This window comes from Crocodylus porosus, unplaced genomic scaffold (assembly GCF_001723895.1).
Source record: "Crocodylus porosus isolate Cpor-Errol unplaced genomic scaffold, CroPor_comp1, whole genome shotgun sequence".
Classification (NCBI taxonomy): Eukaryota; Metazoa; Chordata; order Crocodylia; family Crocodylidae; genus Crocodylus; species Crocodylus porosus.
This window is the reverse complement of record NW_017728886.1, coordinates 37876505-37895903: the sequence shown is the minus strand read 5'-3', so window position 1 is coordinate 37895903 and position 19399 is coordinate 37876505. Positions and strand designations below refer to the sequence as shown.

At 42.1% G+C, this 19399-nt stretch overlaps 2 protein-coding genes across 2 annotated transcripts in view; one reads left to right on the top strand and one right to left on the bottom strand.

Moving 5' to 3' along the window:
* LOC109308449 (phosphatidylcholine translocator ABCB4-like) overlaps positions 1-16175 on the top strand; it is a 101488-nt gene extending 85313 nt beyond the window's left edge. Inside the window, exons 26-28 of the mRNA XM_019532750.1 lie at positions 6017-6223; positions 8650-8796; positions 13585-16175. Of these exons, the coding sequence (XP_019388295.1) occupies positions 6017-6223; positions 8650-8796; positions 13585-13791 (561 nt within the window). The 3' untranslated portion in view covers positions 13792-16175. The remainder of the gene's footprint in view (positions 1-6016; positions 6224-8649; positions 8797-13584) is intronic.
* The window catches only part of CROT (carnitine O-octanoyltransferase), a 38469-nt gene continuing 34947 nt past the window's right edge, over positions 15878-19399 (bottom strand). Inside the window, exons 15-17 of the mRNA XM_019532685.1 lie at positions 18202-18295; positions 17913-18032; positions 15878-16945 (exon numbers count right to left, since the gene is read on the bottom strand). Coding sequence (XP_019388230.1) covers positions 16825-16945; positions 17913-18032; positions 18202-18295 — 335 coding nt within the window. The 3' untranslated portion in view covers positions 15878-16824. The remainder of the gene's footprint in view (positions 16946-17912; positions 18033-18201; positions 18296-19399) is intronic.

The window sequence follows — 19399 nt, the reverse complement described above, 5'->3', positions numbered from 1 at the left end:
CAAGATTTAAAGGTGCAGACAGAAGAGCAGCTCCCTGTTGTAACTCATGGCACTTTGCAGGAAGTGCCATGAGTTACAAAGATCACCTGGACTCAACAGAAGTTTGCTGTTGAGTCCCGGGGGTTGGGGAATCCAGCTGCTGACTGTGAGACTACAGCTGGTCTCCCCTAACAATGCCTCTCTCCACTCTTAGCCTTGGTTCTGTTTTCAGAATGGGAAGAAAGGGAGGAGAGTGAGCTCTGTCTGGGGGTTCCCCAGCCAGCACTGGAGGGTGGGGTGGGTGGATTTGAGGCTACCCCTCCCACAAGGTATGGGGGCCCAGTTCACCTGCCCTACCCTCCCGCATAGGCTGAAAAACCAAACTCCCTCCCCAGTCCCTTTTTCCCCTCCCATTCTGAAAACAGAGCTGGGGCTGGGAGGCAGCACAGACAAAAGTTACTGAGGGTGCTCTCTTTTGAAGCATCATCATCTGACCCCTCGTGCAATGAGAGTTCAGAGTTTTGTGGGATCAGGCCCTTTTAAAGTGCTCTGCAGCTGTGTACTTCTGCTTGGTCACTACTATAGATGCTTTCAGGGGCCAGATTGGGCAAAAATTGTCACTTCTGTCTGTTCTGGGCTGAGCTTTTCTACTCCTGAGCTCTTCCTCTTTCTGGTTGCATGGCTCCCTTAGCGCTCTTATGGAGCCCAGTGTCTCCTCTTGGCTCAATGAGTAGTCTGCTCCTCTGGTGTAGTTTACACAGCAGAGCTGCTTACTGAGTAGCTGACCTAAATGCAGCTGTCCTCATCAAAATTCTGCTCTAGCCTGCTGCTCTTCTCTCTTAAAGTAACAGGGGCCTTGGCCCCCTGTTACACCTCGAGAAACTAGTGTTCCTTCTGACTCTCAGAGACTTCATGGCTTCAGTTATTTATCACATGCCACATGCTCAGGTAGAAATGAGAATACTGAAGCATTAGCTAGCAGTGGAATACACATGAAGTGCAGGCAATCTGCCTAAAAACTAACTATCCCAGAAGAAATGCCACTGTCTTTGAAGGGATGAATCCAAGATGGGATGGATGCAAGAAGTGTTAAGTCATCCACCTCTGTCAGTGACAATCGCTATCTTGGATTGTGGTTTCATGGTACAAGGTCATTAGACGAAAGAGGAAAAGACTGCATTACTAGAGTTGAGACCAGTTAATCTAGCTCCTAAGCCTGTTCTTCCTTCAATCCACATGGAAAAGTAGTACAGGTTGTCCCAAGCAATATAATGAAAATTTATTACCTCTGCAAGTGGTGTCAAAGTACTTTCCCAGCTATGTAGACATAGGACTGCTGTATCCAGCAAAACATTTCTAGTCAACTAGTGAGCAGGAAAAAGTGTCTTGTGGATCATCTAAACAGACATATGCCACAATTTTCAAGACACATTTGTTAGACCCTGACTCCATGTGGTGCCCAACAAATAGGGAGACAACGATCCAATTGCTCAGGGAGCAAACAGGGGGCAAAGACCAGCACACATTGCTTGCAACAGCTTTATTCAAAATGGAGACAGCTTTGGGTGAGCTCCCAAAAAAGAAAAACTGCAGAGCAGCAGTGAACATTAGTTCTTTCCACATTTATACACCTTGGTTCATGCTCTTTAACATTTACTCCACCTTTATCCCTCCTTTGTTCCACCCATATTCCCTCCTATCTCAAGCTCCGCCTGTTTACTGTTTATTTCATTAACATGGGATTGCCTATACATTTCATTCATTTATATGCCTTTTTGTTATGAGTGCATGCGTAAGACTGTGAACCCAGATTCTCTCAGTCATTTGCCGTTTCTTGCTGGCTCCTTTTTCATCTCCAAGGTCTTATTTCTGCTTTATCTCCTAACAATAGCTTGTGGGCTGCATCTCATTTCCTTTTACACAATAAATCGTATGTCCTACACACTACCACATTGTTAGGAAACTACTTGCCTAAGCATCTTGCAATGTTACTTTTAATATATCATTTTGCCTTGTGGTTAGCAGCTCTGCTAGGCCACAGGTTACAGCCTGTATTTAGCTGCAAGTCCAATGCTCCCCAAGATCCAAATATTGTTACCCTAACACTCCCTCACAGAATTAGTATAGGCAGCAAAAGAGAAACCCAGCTGATACTCCAGAGGTCATCACTTTGTCTGCACAGTACACCCTTTGGGCCTGGCAAGGTAGATGATGGTCTTGCATTACTCGGACAGAGGACTTACCTTTTTGTCCATTACTGGTAATAAGTGAGAGAGTGCTTAGGCTCTTTTTAACATGGGACCGAGCCAGGAACTGGGATGATGGTATCGTAGGGATATTTTTGTTTTGTTTTTATAATGGCATGAATATGCAGCTGAATATTAACTGGATACTGGTGCTATTATTGTAGCACTACTAGTGCCTCTCCATCCTGTAAAAGTTTGGATAAATGTCAAGGGTTAGGACTTTTTTAACTTGCCATGGAAACTAGATATGCTGTTTGCACAGGAAGGCCCTGGTTTTTCTTAGGATTTTATCATTTTACTTTGTGTTCCTAATCTTTGCACAAATTTGGGGAATTAATACTACATTACATTACTATTTCTACAATACAAACTAAAATACATTAATTTTAACAAAAACAAAACAAAAACTGGGGGGGAAGAAAACAAAGGATAACAATAAAACGAACAATTTAGTAGCCTTCTTGATCTTTGGCATGGATGAACTCCGCAAGGTTATGGAGGTGATGCTTTGCATGATGTATCATTTTTGTAGCCACTCTTCAGATATTTCATAGCTTATTAAGAAGTTTTGCTTTACATTTTATAGTCCAACGTAGTTGATATCACAATCACTTATAGTAGTAGCGCAGTAGTACCATTTTACAGACTTAGTAAAACACAATTACTACACATAACACAGTCAAGCTTGATTTCTTTCCTGTATTCAGCAAACTTCATGATGCTTCAGTGGTGGTTCTATCCTGTAAAATACAAAGACAAAAAGGGAGGGGCTTACCTCTCTTGGTTAGTTTTTTATACACTGTGGCTGGCTTTGCTTGGCCTATAGCCAGACTGGCACTCATTCAACATTTTTTCCTCCTGATACCTTGCACAGGTTGCCTTTTGTTAATGAAGGATAATCTACAAGGAGCTGGAGGCCAGGGTTTTAATGCACTTTATATTTGCCTCTGCCTATTCCTTAGGGTGGTTATTACACAGCATTTTGCAGATCCTACCCTGCTACAGGTAGCTCTACTACACTAACCATACCTAGGAGGGTGGTAGTTTTAAGTTACTCAGGATTACACTCTCTACTCTCCTGATCTGATCTTTTTTACTTCTTATGGGCACAGCCTCTGACTTCTGGCCTTCTTGGCCCCCCCTCGGATCAGCTGAGATTTCAGGCTTCTGGCTCTGGCAGCTCTACCAGTCGTCTTTTCTTTCTGTGCCCCTTTTCTGGACTGCCAGATTACTTGGTCTTTTAGGGTCCTGCAGACTCTTTATCAGATCTTCCCCCCCCCACCCCCTTGCAACTCTCTAGAATCCTAACACTTTTTCTAGGTTTTACTTAACTTCTAGTTTTCCTTTCCTTAACAGATTTTAACCTTTCTGGGCTACAGGCTTCATAATCCGTTTTCATCCATGGCCCCTTCTTGCCTTGCTCTCTGCAAACTAAACCATCTATTAAATCTCTCTCTCTTACAGCTATACAGACCAGCAAGCTTCACTTTAGGACTAAGAAATTTCCTCTGAAAGACCGTGGGTGACAAATTACACACTACACGCAGTCCTTTTAAGAAAACTCTTCTTACCTTAAAAAGGAAACTTTTAAACTATGCCTCTGCAGAGAAAAACAAAACATGCCTCTGATAAGCTTACTTCTCTTTCCCTGCTCAGAGTAACTTAAAGTAATTTTGGGCACTGATCTCTGTATACACAGCTGTTAACAATCTCTATCTCTTCTAGGTTCTTCACTGTTTGTGGGGTGGCCGGGGGAGGGGAAACCAAGTTTCCCCTCCCTTCTAATCACAAATTCTCTGCCACTGCCTGAGCAGATGTCTGGTAACATACCTTGTCTCTTTCTGTGCCTTCTGCTTCTATTTTCTGGTACACACAGGATTCTAGAGTGTCTGTCTCACATTTTTCTAACTGTTTTTTTGATCTCTCTGAAGCTGTACTGCCTGCACAACACTTTGCTTTGCTATAACCTTACACTTTACGAACTTCACAGCAAACATATACCTGCTCTTGTTCTTCCTGCATAGAAGACTGTAATTATTCTCAAGGGCCCTAGAGTCAAAGCACCCTGTTCATTCACACAGGCCTTCTAGCAGAGAGATGACTTTCTTTGCTTTCTAGCTTCCTATTGTAAACACAACAGGAGGTTCTTTGCCTGACTTGGACAAACAAAGTGGTTAGCAGTAACAAACAACATCTCCTGCACAATACTTATAACTTTAGTTACAATTACTATACAGCTCTACCTTATTACAAGTTTCAGCCAATCCCTCTAAAACTGATCACTTTGTATCAACAAATTCCCACATCAGTTAGGTTACTACTCCCGTGTCCTGGTGAAGTTGTCAATTGTTGGACTGGATTTCAACCCAGCACCTATACCTTTGTTCTGGATGGACACAATCCTCAGGCTGACCACAACACCTGCCAGTCAATAGTAGGTGAATTTATTGCTGCAGAGTAAAAAACAAAAGAGCAACAATACAAAAAATTAAACAATTCTATATCCACTAAGCCTAGGGCTGTCATCAGAGTTAAGGTACATCTGGCCAGAATGCAGGCTTCACTCTGAGGCTTTCTCTCTTAGGTGTTAGCAGTCTGGAGGTGAAATCTTGAACATCCAAGCTAAAGCCTGGAGGGCAGTTGCTTTACTGAAGGTTGGCTTCCGTGCTTTTCACTTAAAATTCCCTTGGCCCACCCTTGGGCTGTAATCCAAGTTGGGCTAGACAGGCTCTCCTAGGGCCCCTTCAATGGACCCCCATTCTGTTTAACTCAGCTCTCAATAAGATCAGCGGTCTCCCTGACCACACACACAGAGGAAAAGCCTCTGAACCCACTGCCATGCTACTGGGGAAAGGTAAAGATGGGGTACGATTGCTGAGGCGGCCCAAGTGAACCTAGCACCTAGCACACGTGTGTGTAAGTACACAGATAGGCTTTACCCTGGTAGAATCAGGATGCTCAGTCCCCCCCAAATGTGTTGATTCTTGCCAACTACACCAAGATGTTAGACCCTGACTCTATGCATCACCCAATGACTAGGGAGACGATGATCCAATTGCCTGGGATCCAGTTGCTCAGGGAGCAAACAGGGAGCGAACACCAACGCACATTGCTCGCAACAGCTTTATTCAAAATGGAGACAGCTTTGGGCGAGCTCCCAAAAAAGAAAAATGGGAGAGCAGCAGCAAACATTAGTTCTTTCCACATTTATACACCTTAGTTCACGCTCATTAACATTTACTGCACCTTATTGTCACCCTAACAACATTTATAAACCACCATTCATTCTTAAGCATAGCATTACATTTGATTGGACAGCACTTCGGTCCTTCTGCAATTAGGATTTAAAGTCCTAATTGTGTGATATTATTTGTCAGTCTACCTCAGTAAGGAAATATGCAAGACACCTGAAGAAGGAATAAAAGTTGCTTGTATATGGAGCTCTTTAGGATGAACTTTGCATATTCATACTCTTTCCCTACCTTGCCTTCTTAAACAGCATCCTAATGAAATCTTGACTTTCAAGAGACAGGACCTGAGGTATCAGACAGCATCACATCTTTTTTTATAGCCCAGCCCTCAGATCATTCTGAGATGTGGGGAAAAGTAAGAGGGAGGGAAACATAAACACTCAAATAAGTATTATTAAGAGAAGGTTTCAGTGCCCCACCTGTAAGGATTGACACGACCATGAAAGTGAATGTGCAGTGTCTATCACAAAGAAGTGTGATGCAAGGTAATCTCAATTTAATTTCTATGCTTCTGAAATGCAAGGTCTCTTACTTTTTTAGTTGTTGGACGGCCAAAGTGCAAAAGGATTAAATATCCAATGGCTTCGAGCTCAGATTGGTATTGTCTCACAAGAACCAATTCTGTTTGACTGCACGATTGCTGAGAACATTGCATATGGAGATAACAGCAGAGAGGTGTCACATGAAGAGATTGTCAGTGCAGCAAAAGCAGCCAACATCCATTCTTTCATTGACTCTCTACCAAATGTAAGTTAAACCTGTCTTTCCTACCCCAAATTAAATGTTTTCAACAAGGAAAAATAAGGTGTTGTGTTTTTTCATGCTTTTCTGAGATTAGAAAGACAGCAGAAATGTGTGTTTTCTCTATGTTGGTTTACACCATTAGAAATTCAAGTTTTGTCTCACTTTTTTTCTGAAAGACTGAACAAGTGGACAACTAAAAGTTTAGGCCAGCAGAAAAAACTGAAATTCAGATTTTGATAGCTTCCTGGTGGCACAAACCTGTAGCTATTGCTTCGTCTTAAAAGGTCATGAGCTCAAATCCCCATGGGCAATAAGTAAAAGTGTTGGTACTTTGTTCAATAGATGATCTCTTGATCATGTCTCTTCTCATTCTATGTTTCTGAGAGATGTAATTGCTTTTTAATTAAGGTAATTGAAAATGTGTTCTTTTTGATGTAGAGAGGCTTTACATGAGGGGGCTTTGTGGTAGTCATCTCAAACATTTTGTAGAAAATATATTTGCTAACGATCTCATTTAGGGCTTCCAAGCCAAATTAGGATGAAGACAGGTGTCCTCTAGCTAAACATGTTGAGACAAAATTTAACATTTCTGATATTTCTAAGGTAAAAGAACAGTCAACCTGGGTTTCCTGTATACTCACAGTTTTTGTAGGTCACCTTTAAATGCTACTGTGAAGAATTAATATCCCCAGGATATCTGCAGTTTCTTAGAATTATTAAATGGAATGTAGCATATGGAAATGTCTCATTACTGTTCAAGTTAATTTTTTTCATATATTTTAAATTTGGGTACCCCTCACAGTGAGCTGTACTGTGCATCATGCATTGATTGTGCATCAGTTTAAATTATTTTATGTTTGCATTTTATTCTGTACCAGACATATGAGCATAGTGGATTAGAATGAGCGCCTCTAATAGTTGTAGCTACACTTCTCCAGAGACATCACATAGACTCCTTAGCAAAACTTGCAGAGCCTTGGACTACTGAGACAGGGTGTTTGCTTAGCCCTTCTGGGAACAGTCACCCAAGTACTTGGTAGGAAGAAACACCATTAAAAACTAACAACCTAATTAACATTACTAGATAGTGAAGCAGTTCTGGATACTCTGTATAGAAGGGAGAAAATTGCCATACACAAAAGGAATAGCCAGGGAGCCCAAGTTGCTTTTTCCAAGCAAGGAAAAGGAAAATGTTAGGAGAGCTCAAGGAGTTAAGGTCTCATTAATATTCTTAAAATGTCCTATTTAGCAAACCAAAGCTGAATCAGAACTATAATGTCATACATACAATAGTCCTCCAGAGAAATGTGATCTTATTACCATATTTCTTATCCACCTATGCACCCCTCCATTTACTCCTATTACCATCTTTTGTTCTGTCTTGTCTTTAATTACTTACAAGCACTTTTGAGAACACAGTGCTATAGAGCAGCGGTCTCCAAAGTGGGGTGCGCAAGATAATCCATTCGGGTGCGGGAAGAAAATATTAAAACTTCTATTGATATTTATATAAATATGCATATATTGAGGGTGCATGCTCAAAATTTTTTACTGATAGGGGTGCGCGATCAAAAAAGTTTAGAGACCACTACTATAGAGCATCTTTACACGTGCTCCAGGATGGTGTGTGTGGGGCAGGGGCAGGAGGGAGGAACTTTAGAGTGACTGTTGGTAGCCACTCTAATTAAAGCACCCACAGTGTCTTGTGTATTCAGTGTCTTGCACTTCAAAATGGCAGTGGAGGCAGTTTTAAAGCTCATTCAATGAGCTTTAGTTAAAGCGCCCCCACCACCAATTCGAAGTAGAGGAACACTGAATACATGATGTGAAAGCTGCTGGAGCATGCTAATTAGCACACTCCAGCAAACTCATTTAATTGAGTCTTTTCCAACACATGCTAATTAGCATGCATCAGAGCAGGTGTCAGGCAGGTGTATCAGCGCCCATTGTGCCTAGTACATTGGGTCTAAATTATGACTGGAGCCTCTGCATGTTACCATCGTGCAAAAAAATACCATAGCTTGGGGGAAGAGAATGTTACTGCTGTTGTTACTGCCTGGAAACTGAAGACCTTGGTTGATTTCCTTGCTGTGATACAGACTTCCTGTTTACACTGGTCAAGCTTCTGTTTACCTCAGTTTCCTTACTGTACAATGAGGAAGGTTACTATTCCTTCTCAACCTCCCAGGAATACCCTGAAAAGAAAAACATTTAAGATTTTAAGGTGGTAATATCCTACAGTGAAGAGGCCCCATGGATGGATATTTGTGACCTCCAGTAATTCTGGTCATCTGGGTTCAGATAGCCGCTGACATAGAATAGACCCTCAATTAAAAGTGCAAGTTCTACTGAAGTCAGTATGCTAATGTCTACGTCCAAGGCAAATCACTAGTTGGATGCACTTTCTAAATTCTGTTTATTATATTTAGAAATATAATACCCATGTGGGAGACAAAGGAACTCAGCTCTCTGGCGGTCAGAAGCAGAGGATTGCTATAGCTCGAGCTCTTGTACGTCATCCTCAAGTTCTACTGCTGGATGAAGCGACATCAGCACTTGATACAGAAAGTGAAAAGGTATTTGTTTGGGTGCCTGCTAGCGGGCAGAGTCGTGACTATTCAAACAACTGTTGTGATTTCCCTACTGTTACAGCTTTTATGTAACTACAATATGTAGTTTTGGAACTGCAAATGTGGTTTTAGGCTGCACCAATAGAAGTATTAGATGCAAATTACAGGAAGTGGTATTGCCTCTACTCAACGCTAGTTAGGTTCATCTGGAGTACTTTCAAGTTCCACTTTTTTAAAAGGACTTGGAGAAGTTATAGAGGGTTCAGAGGTGGGCAACAAAGATGATCAAAGGCTTGGAAGGCAACTCATGTGAGGAGAGGCTGAAGGAGCAGAGCTCAGCTTGTGGAAAAGGTGCTTAAGAGAGGAAATGATAGCAGTCTTCAAATACTTGAAGGGCTGCCATAAAGAAGAGGGAAAGCACCTTTCCTCTCCTGCTGCAGAGAGAAGGAATAGGTTGAAGTTGTAGCAAAATAAGTTAGGTTGGATATCTGGAAAAACTTCTTCACTGTTAGAATAATGAAGAAGTGTAATAGACTGCCTGGGGCAGTTGTGGACTCTCCATCATTGGAGGTGTTCAAAAAGAGGCTGGACAGCCACTGGTCAGGGATGACTTAGCTATGCCTACAATGGGTATATTTCTACAGTGGGTTTTTTCCCATGCTTCTGGGCTGTGCTGGTTTCTATCCCCCCTCCCCAATTCCTCCTCCTTTCTGCTGCATGTGTCCAGGTGTTTTTAAGTCTTCCCAGAGGCATTGGGTGTTGGCTACAGCCCAGGCTAGGGACTTGGATGGGGGTGTGCCAATTCTGCTGCTAGGACCAAAACTTGAGGTTCCTGGCTAGAGGGTCTTGCTTGTCTACTCAGAGTCAGACCAACCACCATATTTAGAGTTAGGAAGGAATTTTACCCCATGGTCAGATTGGTATGGACTATGGGAGGTTTGCCTTCTTCTGTAGCAAGGGGCATGGCCCTCTACCCAGGATCCTTTGAGTGTAAATATTATCAACATCTCATAGAAGCAGGACACTGGCTGCTATGGTTCCCCTGGTTTATCTGTGGCAGGTTAGGGTGTTGGGTCTATATTGTATCAGGACTGATAGTAGTCCCATGTATAATTTGGATAGGAATAGTCCTGCCTCTGGCAGGGGTTGGAGTACACGACCTCTGGAAGTCCCTTTCAGCCCTGCTTCTCTATACTTCTGTGATTCTATGATATGTGATATCTAGACTTCCCTTATTTGCACAGCTGTCTGGAATACCTAAATCCAATCATTTCCCTTTCCAACTGTCTTCAATTTTCTATCACACATTTGCTATCAGAAGAACTGAAGTACAAGACCATTTCTGCTTTCCTCCTCTTTCACCCTGGCCCCCCTCCCCATGAGCAGAGAGTTGTAGTAGTCAGGGCAGGAACTAGAGACTAAGTGGTTCAGACAGGCATGTGCTTTTGCAAGCAACAACTTATTTCATCAGGTGCCATGAAAAGTACCACCTTGCCCTATCTTTTCCCTTCATAACATCCTTTGGCCCAATTCCTCTTTCCCTGGGACTGTTACCTTTCAGGATTTCCACATCTATTGGTGATGTGTAGGAGATGCATGCGGGTGCACCTGTACCCCCTGAGCATGGCAGTGCACTCCTTACGAAAAGGCACTGTCAACACTGCTGGTGATGCCTGCGGGTGGTTGCTGCTTGCCACTCCTCGACCCCTCGCTGCTGACACCACCAGCAGCATCTGCGGGTGGTCACCAAGCACTGGTTGGCACTCACACCCCATCCCCCACTTGCTGCCAACAGCACTGCAGCTGCCTGTGGGAGCTCCCTGCTTACCACTGCAACACTCCCGCTGCCAACAGTGCCAGCACCACCTGCTGGAGCTCACCATCCCAGCCTCCAGGGGCCTTTGGCGTTCACGCTCACATCCATTCAGAACAGGCTTTCTGGAACGTGAACCCTGAACCTGGTGCAACACATAAAGCAGCACGTAACATTCCTCCAGCCAGGGCTGGGCTTATTTCTAACCTGCCTTATTCCCTTTCAAAGAAATTGCCAGAGTGCCAGTGTACATGATGACTCCCAACTGCATCATCTCCTGGGTTGAAGTCCTCCAGGGTTCTAACCAGAGCTGTGGCCTTCATCGGTTGCACAACAAATACAGAGAAACACAAATATGGAAACATGAAACATTTTTAAATGAGCAAGTTATCCATAGTGCAACCCCAGTGTTCAAAAATTGAGGCAGATCATCTTCCAAATACTGAAACTAGGCTAAAAATCCCCAGATTAAAAAAAATAAATTGCTTTCTTGTTGAGGACTTTTAGGTTTCTCTCTGCAGTAGTAAAGGCTGAGACCATTCTCTTTCTCTCTCTTAAATGAATGTTTTGAGTTTGCCTCACTTTTTTAGCTTGGAGCTGGACTTTAAGAACACTGTTTACCACGAGACGTATGATGAAACTACAGATTTGGCTACACAGATTTACTCACTTAAAACAGCTGGGAATTCCTTTGGAGGGGTAACAGATGAGAAACCCTTCACCCACTGTGACCATAAGCATAACACAGAGTTTTCCATTGTGTACTCAGAATACATACTAGGGAGGTTTAACTAGGTACAAATTTTGTTTTAAAACTTTTTAAAAACTAAAATAGCTTTAAAAAAGTGTTGAGTTGAAACCTGTGTAACCTGGAATAAGGTGGTTTACATCAGGATTGATACCTTCATAATTAATTACCCATGTAGACAAACCCTTAATTTCCATGTGACACTTAATTTATGTTTTAGCCCAAGGCCTAGATTCAGGTGTGTGGGGCTAGGCTGGCACACATCTAGAGCTGGGTAAACAGGGTTAGTCTGACAGGATTGAACTCGCAGACCAATCCCACACAACTCATCCAACCCGTGGGGCTGGAAGGTTGTGCATCACAGTTTTAGCCCATTTTGGGCACTTCTCCCATGTGTTAAGAGACCTTTTAAAGATAGGTCTATAATTAAAATATAAGAGGGGTTCCAGGTCAGTGGCAGAGGTGTAGACACTTGTACCACTGCTGTCTGCTGTTAAAATATGGAACCCGCATTGAAAATGTTTTTGCATATATTATTTGTTTGTCCAGAAAGGCTTGAGGTTGCTAACTCTCATGACTTCATTGTGAATTTTCCAGTATTTTCCTTGAAGCCCATCTCCTGCAATCATGAAATTATGTGCAAACTCAGCTTCCATTAAAAAAAAATAAATTACCTGGATGGCTGTAAAGAAGTGTTTTAAACATGAACCAGTTTGATTATAAATGCCCAGAAAGCAGAAGACAGATAAAAAAGCCCAAAATATTATTTGTAATGATCTACAATTTAATAACATTTTGGAGTTTGACTTGTGCTTTTAGAATGTTTGGAACTGCTAATACTGAAACATGATCCACAGCTGACAGCAGGTTTCCATGTTTTAAAGCAAACGTAGTGATTGTAAAAAACTGACTTTCCTACCACTTCTTAACACAGGGCAAAATGAATGAGGGTAGGGCAGTGTGTAACCCTGGAGCTTCTCATTTTGTCTCCTGAGATTTCTACAAAGTATGCTAGTTGTATTGATACATTTGGCAACAAGACATATTTATTCACTAACTAGCCAAAGACTACCAGAGGTGCACTGATACAGCAGTCCATTTTGTATTGGCACTGATAAAAGGAAAATCAACATTATCAGCAATCAGCTTTTTCTGGCTGATGTGGCTGACAATGCCACCGATAAATGCTGCATGCATATGCAGCTGCAGCATGCACACAGCCAGCCTGGCAGCCTGGAGAGCAGCGTCCAGCTGGTATGCTTGTTGAGGGTAAGGTGTTGGGGAGAGGGAAAGAGGCGTGTGGGGAGGGGGCAGATCAAGGCCCCTGCGGTGAAGGAGTGGGGCTGGACATGGAACAGAGCCATGAGCAGCTCGTCCAGGGAGCAGGCAGGGGGCGGCTTCCACCACTGCATGCACCCAGGGGGGAGCCATGGGGGAACATAACCCCAGATCTGTGTGCTGGGTGAAGCTGGGCTGCAGCTGGGACTAGTGCCAGGCTCTTCCTGGCAGGGGGGCTGGGTCAAGGCTGTGCTTCGGGCAGGTGGTAGTAGCAGTGCTGGGAGTGGGGGCTACCACTCTGTAGCCCCCTCCTCCTAGCACTGCTGCCACCCAGTTGGAGCGCAGTCCTGGCCCAGTCCCCCCACTGGGAAGAGCCCGGCGCATTCCCCAGCCCCAGCCTGCAGCAGCAGCCCGCCCTCACCCCACACAAAAATATGGGGGGGCACATGCCCCCCATAGCCTCCCTGGGGGTGTGCACAGTGGCAGGTGCTGTGCCCCCCTCCCTCACTGTAGGGGCCCTATTTGCCTCCCCCAGCCCTCTATCCTCCCCCCACCCCTTCCCTCCCAACAGACTTATCAGCTTGACACTGCTGTCCAAGCTGCCAGGCTGCATATCACCAATCAAACTGGTATCAGCCAATATGGCTCATTAATAATCGGCCATCAGTATTGGCCCAAAAAATCTTCATCAGTGCACCCCGAAAGACTGCCAACTTAGTTCTGTTAGACAAGCCATGTTATCATCAGTGTCAACAGGGTCACTCATCAATACAGGCTAAATTTAGAACAAAAAACTAGAGATTCAACCCATTACCAACCCCCTAAGTCATTTTTCTCCTTGCTGTTTTGCGTTTTAGTTAAAGGATTTAAAATATTATATTACTGACAGCTGTTAAGGATATATCTGAATTACATTTTTAACTTACAAGTATCTTTTGTTTTGGTAACTGAACAGGTTGTCCAAGAAGCATTGGATAAAGCCAGACAAGGTCGCACCTGCATAGTAATAGCTCACCGCCTGTCCACCATCCAGAATGCTGACAAGATAGCAGTGCTCCAGAATGGAAGGATTATAGAACAAGGAACTCATCAGCAACTCTTGGCTGAAAAGGGCATCTATTATTCACTTGTCAATGTTCAAGCTGGGTTGTGCAATATGTAAATTAAAGACAGTTCTGTATTTCTGAAGTAGGATTGTGCTTCTCTTTCAGTATTGTAAAAGGGCAGCATTACTGAACAGGCTTAGTACCTTTGTTTTCAGGAAAGGTCTGTAAACAGAACAGGCCGCTTAATTTACTGTGAATCATTTTATTAACATCACATCTTGTTGGCTCATGTCCACACCACAAACTTACCAGATCAGGCAGCAGCTCAAATATATCATTTCACTCTGTGAGTACAACCTCCATAATAAGAAACTGTGTAAACATAATTTGCATGATGCTGCTGGTGGCTTAATTAGCAGCAATACTAAATAGTTTCAGAATTCATGAAAAGCCGCACAATGACGCATTCACTAGCACAGCTGCACTTGAGTAGAGCTCCAGGCTTGTTCTCTTTTAAATAGATTTAAGAATTGTTATGGATCCAGATATAGTCTAGGATTTGAGAGACGTGGGTTCTATTTCTAGCTGTCACTGACACCCTCTTGATGTGTGAACATCAGTCTATTGGGAGTGAATTCAGCCAATCTGGGTAGTGAGTGATCTGAGTTTCTCTGTGCTGATGCTGTGTTATGACACCATGGGACCCTATTCACCAGCTCTTCCAAACTTCCCAGTTGCTTAGACATGTTTTCCAGAGTTCACCTGTCTGTAGGACCTGTTTTTTCCTAATTTAATCCTTCAGAAACAGTAAACCAGAAACAGTAAAGCAAGGAACAAAGGCTTAGTAAAAAAAAGATTACTATGTGTTTATTTTAGAACATTTAAAAATTGCCCTTAAACAGTAAGTTTGTCTCAACTTTTAACTAAAGTGTTAGGTCAGGACTACACCAATCCTATACAAACCAGGAAAGAGTTAATAAGCTGTGAGGAGAGGGGAGGAAGAGGGAGTTAATCATGTGTTGCTTAAGGCTGGTGTCAAGCTTTAAGGGAGAAGGTAAATGGGTGGGCCTAGCTCTGTTGATGTTTAGATGCATATGGAGAGCTGTACCTATGTGCTTTACCATGCACATGGTCTTATTCCACTTATTTCTATAGCGTCATGCTAAAACTTCCTACCTGCTCTACCCCAGGGCTAGCATAGGCTACATGACCAACTGTGGGTGTGTCTACACATGATGCTATGTTGCCATAACACACTGTGGAAACATAGCATCCACAGGCATCTACACGTGATCAGCAGCTACTTATAGCAAGCACGCTGCTACGGCAAAGTAGCTGCTAAAAATAACTGTGCGCCATGCATATGGCGCAGTATGGGCTGTTACTGCACCATGATTTAGTACTTCCTACTGTCACAGCACAGTAACAACATTGCCATAACAACATGTAGACATGCCCTGCATGTCCTAGATTGCATCACCACATATCAACTATAAACCTATGTAGCCACTAAGCATAGAGTTCTATATTGTCTTCCAACTCTATAAAGCCATGTAAATAACTGTAATTGTTAACATTTTCTAATAAAGTTGCTCTTTATGCAAGATAGTAGGCTAGCTGGGAGTCAGAAAGATTACTTTCTATCAAAGTAAGTCTGGCAAAAGAGCACCTTGTTTTGCATGCCAATAACTAACTAAGGTTTCCTGAGCCCAGGTGGGATAGAAACATTTGTTTTGTCAATACTCAGTAGAGTTTGGAAAGGGAAGAGTCTACTGAGGAGTAAAGAGTTGGTTTTTGTGTCAATTTTGAATTTTGAATACATCTGAAGGACAGGATCTTTGAAGGACTTACATGATATAGTGGAAGATTAGATCAGCTGAAAGACCAAAAAGCAACAGAGGCAGAGGCGCCTCCATCACTGTGCTGCACCAGCAGAGGCAGTCACTTTTTGTTACTGCCCTACTATAACAGTGCGTCAAGGCATTAGTAATTTGAGCTCAGTTGTGGATTTAAATACTGCCATAATACAAATAATAAAAAATCCTTGACTTAGGAGCTCTTATATCCCAAAGAAGGGCAAAGAGAGTGATGATTTTAGAATCCCTAAGTCATTTTCATCTCTGCACACAAAATTTCTCCTGGTAGAAAGTTGGTTGCTGTGCATCAGCCTGGTTATCTATAAACCAAACAGTTGATAAGAAATAGGCTTTCTGGACTGTTTTATTTGAGAGAAAGGAAATTACAAAGTTTATCAAACATAAAAAGTAATCTTTAAATTATAAAGAAATCTTAAAGTCCTGAGAATCTTACCAAACTGTACTTACTAACATTGCTTTAATGTGTACTCTTCTGTAGCGCAGCAGTGACATTTGTAGTTAGTTCACCCCAAGAACGTCATCTTTTGAAACTTCCAAGTAGTATCCTCCTTTTCACTCTCACATTTAGAAAAAGTCACACTGTCAGCTTAAATCTCTGATTATAGTGCCTTCCTCCTCCACCTGAGAAATTTCTTTTTCAGAACAATTCTTCATTTGGAAGAATTCCAATGGCAAAAATAGGAACTAGGGATTGTTATATTCGTGTACAGCTTGAAGGAGACAGACAGATAAGCTACTACTTCTCCTTAATTTTCATTTTTCCCCCAAAATGACAATTTATGAACTCCATTAACAATTTCCCATTTAGAAAGCACCATCACCTATTAGTGGCGGAAAAGATATTCTGAAATATACTTCTAAGTGCTCCACTGAAATAAACTTCAGTGGTTTATAAAGTATTCCACAAGCTACCACTAGAAAAATTGTAAGAACTAAACATTCATAAATTCTCCATTTCCAAAGGCAGACATTTCTGATACATTTGCATTGCTGAGGCATTGTTTTATATTGCATAGTTCTACTTTGATAACTTGCAATAGTTTGCATTGTGGGTGCAAATAGTTTTATTACTCTTTAAGGAAACTTGCATTGTTGCTGCAGTAAATTCCATAAAATCAGTAAGTTTTGCATTATTTCTGTTTAACATCTATGCTGACTATCACTTAGTGTCTTGCATAGATTGTTATAACCTTTAAGAATAGCATTTCATTCAGCACTGTTATGTAATAATAATGAAAGACACAACAAGGCACATTTACATTCCCATCAACTCTAAAGCTGGGCAGTGGCTGTTAACTGTATCATGTCCTGGAAACACTGGAACATGTTCTTACACAGCATTTCTGCATCAGTTTCTGGGCATGACTTCCAGGCAGAGCAAGCCACAACAAACCTAGTAATATAAAAATTAACAATGTTAGATAATGAACACTTTAGAAATCCTATAGACAGCCATGAATTGTGAACTTACTAATGCATGTTTCTTTAAACATGGGTTTCTAATTTAGGCACCTTTTAACTGTTGCAATTTTTCAAAAAATCAAAACTTCCAGAGCTCACATAGACTTCAACTAGAAATGTTTGTCCTTGGTGATTCCAAAAACTGACCCAGTGTTTTAGGTCCATAAATAGATTTAGATGCCTCTAACCCAGGTGCTTATGCTTGAAAATGTTGCCAGCTATTTCTTGCCTGCAAGTAGCTTGAGAGGACTCCCTTTTCAATAAAACCTATGTAAACAGATATGCTGCTCTAAGGAAGAAACTACTTGCCAATCTGAATACATTCTATGAAAAATCCACATTAAGCTATGAAACATTTCATAAACAGATTACTTATGCAGGAAGTTAATGCCACTGCTGCTCCCCCTTTTCCTCTGCCACCAATTTTAGTCACCTGGGTTACTTCAAACCTCAATTACAGCAGAAGGGAGGCAAGCAGCATTAACTCCCTAGGTTCTGGAGCCATACTAAAACAGCAGCTCCAGCAGCCACAGTGATTAAAACTCCCACTGCAGGAGCACAAGCAGCCACAGTGACAAGCCCCACAATCTGAATCTGCATTTGGGTAGTCTGAGAAGTCCCACAAACCAGATGACCCACCTGCTCAGACTGGATCTGGCCCCCAAGCTTTGTTTGACATCTCTTCCCTGAACCATATTTAGATACAGCGCTTTTGTCTTTCTGTCAAACCCATCCTGCTTCTTTCAAGCTCTTTGTTTTCTTCCTCCTAGCTGTGAACTGTCTTTATCTTTGTGACATTAATACAGTCAGAAAACACAAAATGGGGGACATATTCAAATAACTGGTTTAAGTTTTCTTCTGGGAATTCCATACTGAAGGAAGTGAGAACATAGCTTTACCTGTCATCTCTGATTCTATAGAAAACACCATAGCCATGATGTACCATGGGGACTGCAGAACCACCAATTCTAGTGTAGCCAACCATGCTGGTTGAAAGCAAAAAATTTCCACCTCCTCCACTATAAAAGAAACAAATTGTTTTTAATTATTTTGAAAACAAATCAGATTTATGGAACAGAAAACGGTTTCATTCTTGATATCAAGAAATGGCCAAGCATTTGGCAAATATGACCAAACACTCAATGTCAGGTGGTTTGACTTTCCCACAAGAACTGAAGTAGCAGTTACCTTTTAGTGAAAGCAGGGTCCATGAACAGTTCTGGCACAGGGAGACCTTGTTCTTTCGCTATGAGCAGGAGACCCAGAAGATGACGGTCAAATCCTGCCAAGAAACAAAATCTCCTGAGCAAGATTCAGACTGCAGTACCCAGATGTGGTAGTTAAAAGACCAACACATTCAGCCTACGATAGCAAAATCAAATAAAAGGGATTAGGATAAAAGGGCATAAAGGATCAAATAAAAGGGAATAAATTCTTAAAAAGAAATAAGAATTTAGTTAGGTGAACCTATGTAGTATGCTATGGCCTCTAGCATTTCAGGATGAATAAAGAAATGCCAAAAAATGATGTACACAGAAACATGGCTGGCTAAGTCCTTAGCTCATGTGGTAGCTAAAAGACCAACAGTTCATGCAGGTTAGTGAGAAAGCTTCCCTTTTCAGGCAGCCAATGGAATGGGCCCAATTTACTAAGGACACTGCCAGTCATGTCTCTGTCTACATCATTTTTTGGCATTTCTTCATTCACCTTGAAATGCTAAAGGCCATAGCATACTACATTCTTCTGCTAAGTTCTTCTGCTTGGCTACTGAAAGCATGTTCTAGGAAGAACGGGTTTTCACAGTGGGCAGAAACTATTGTGCTATACACACCTAAGGAATCAACCTTCAGTGTTCTGCTACAAGATCTGGGCACTTTCTGTGGCAAAATAAGACTAAAAATATTGCTGAACTATAATGAATCTCATGTCTAGTAACAGTAAAGGTCTATCCCTTACAGCACAATTAGTGACCTGAGTGAAATGACTTTTCCAAACAACCCCTTCTAGCTCCAGCAGAAAGTCTGAGATTATCCAGTTCCTAGGACAGCATGCTGGCAGTGTTTGGCCAGTGAGAACTGAGAACTTCAGACCTTCTGTAGTAGAATGACTACTTCTTGACCTGTGGAATCAGACCTTTCCCCCACTAATCTAGTCCAAGAGGAGATGTCTCCTACCAACTAAGAAAGCTAGGCTGACCAAGAAATTTAAGTTATGTGTTTCAAAGCCTAATTCTTAGATGTTTTAATGCCTACTGAAATCCACAACTCTTATTTAGGAGTCTGGGGTCCTAACAGGGGAAGGGGATTCACAATTGTAACCATGATAAGGAGGGAGCTTCCCAACATAATTAACAGCAAATTAAAAGAAGATGAATGTGTATTGCACT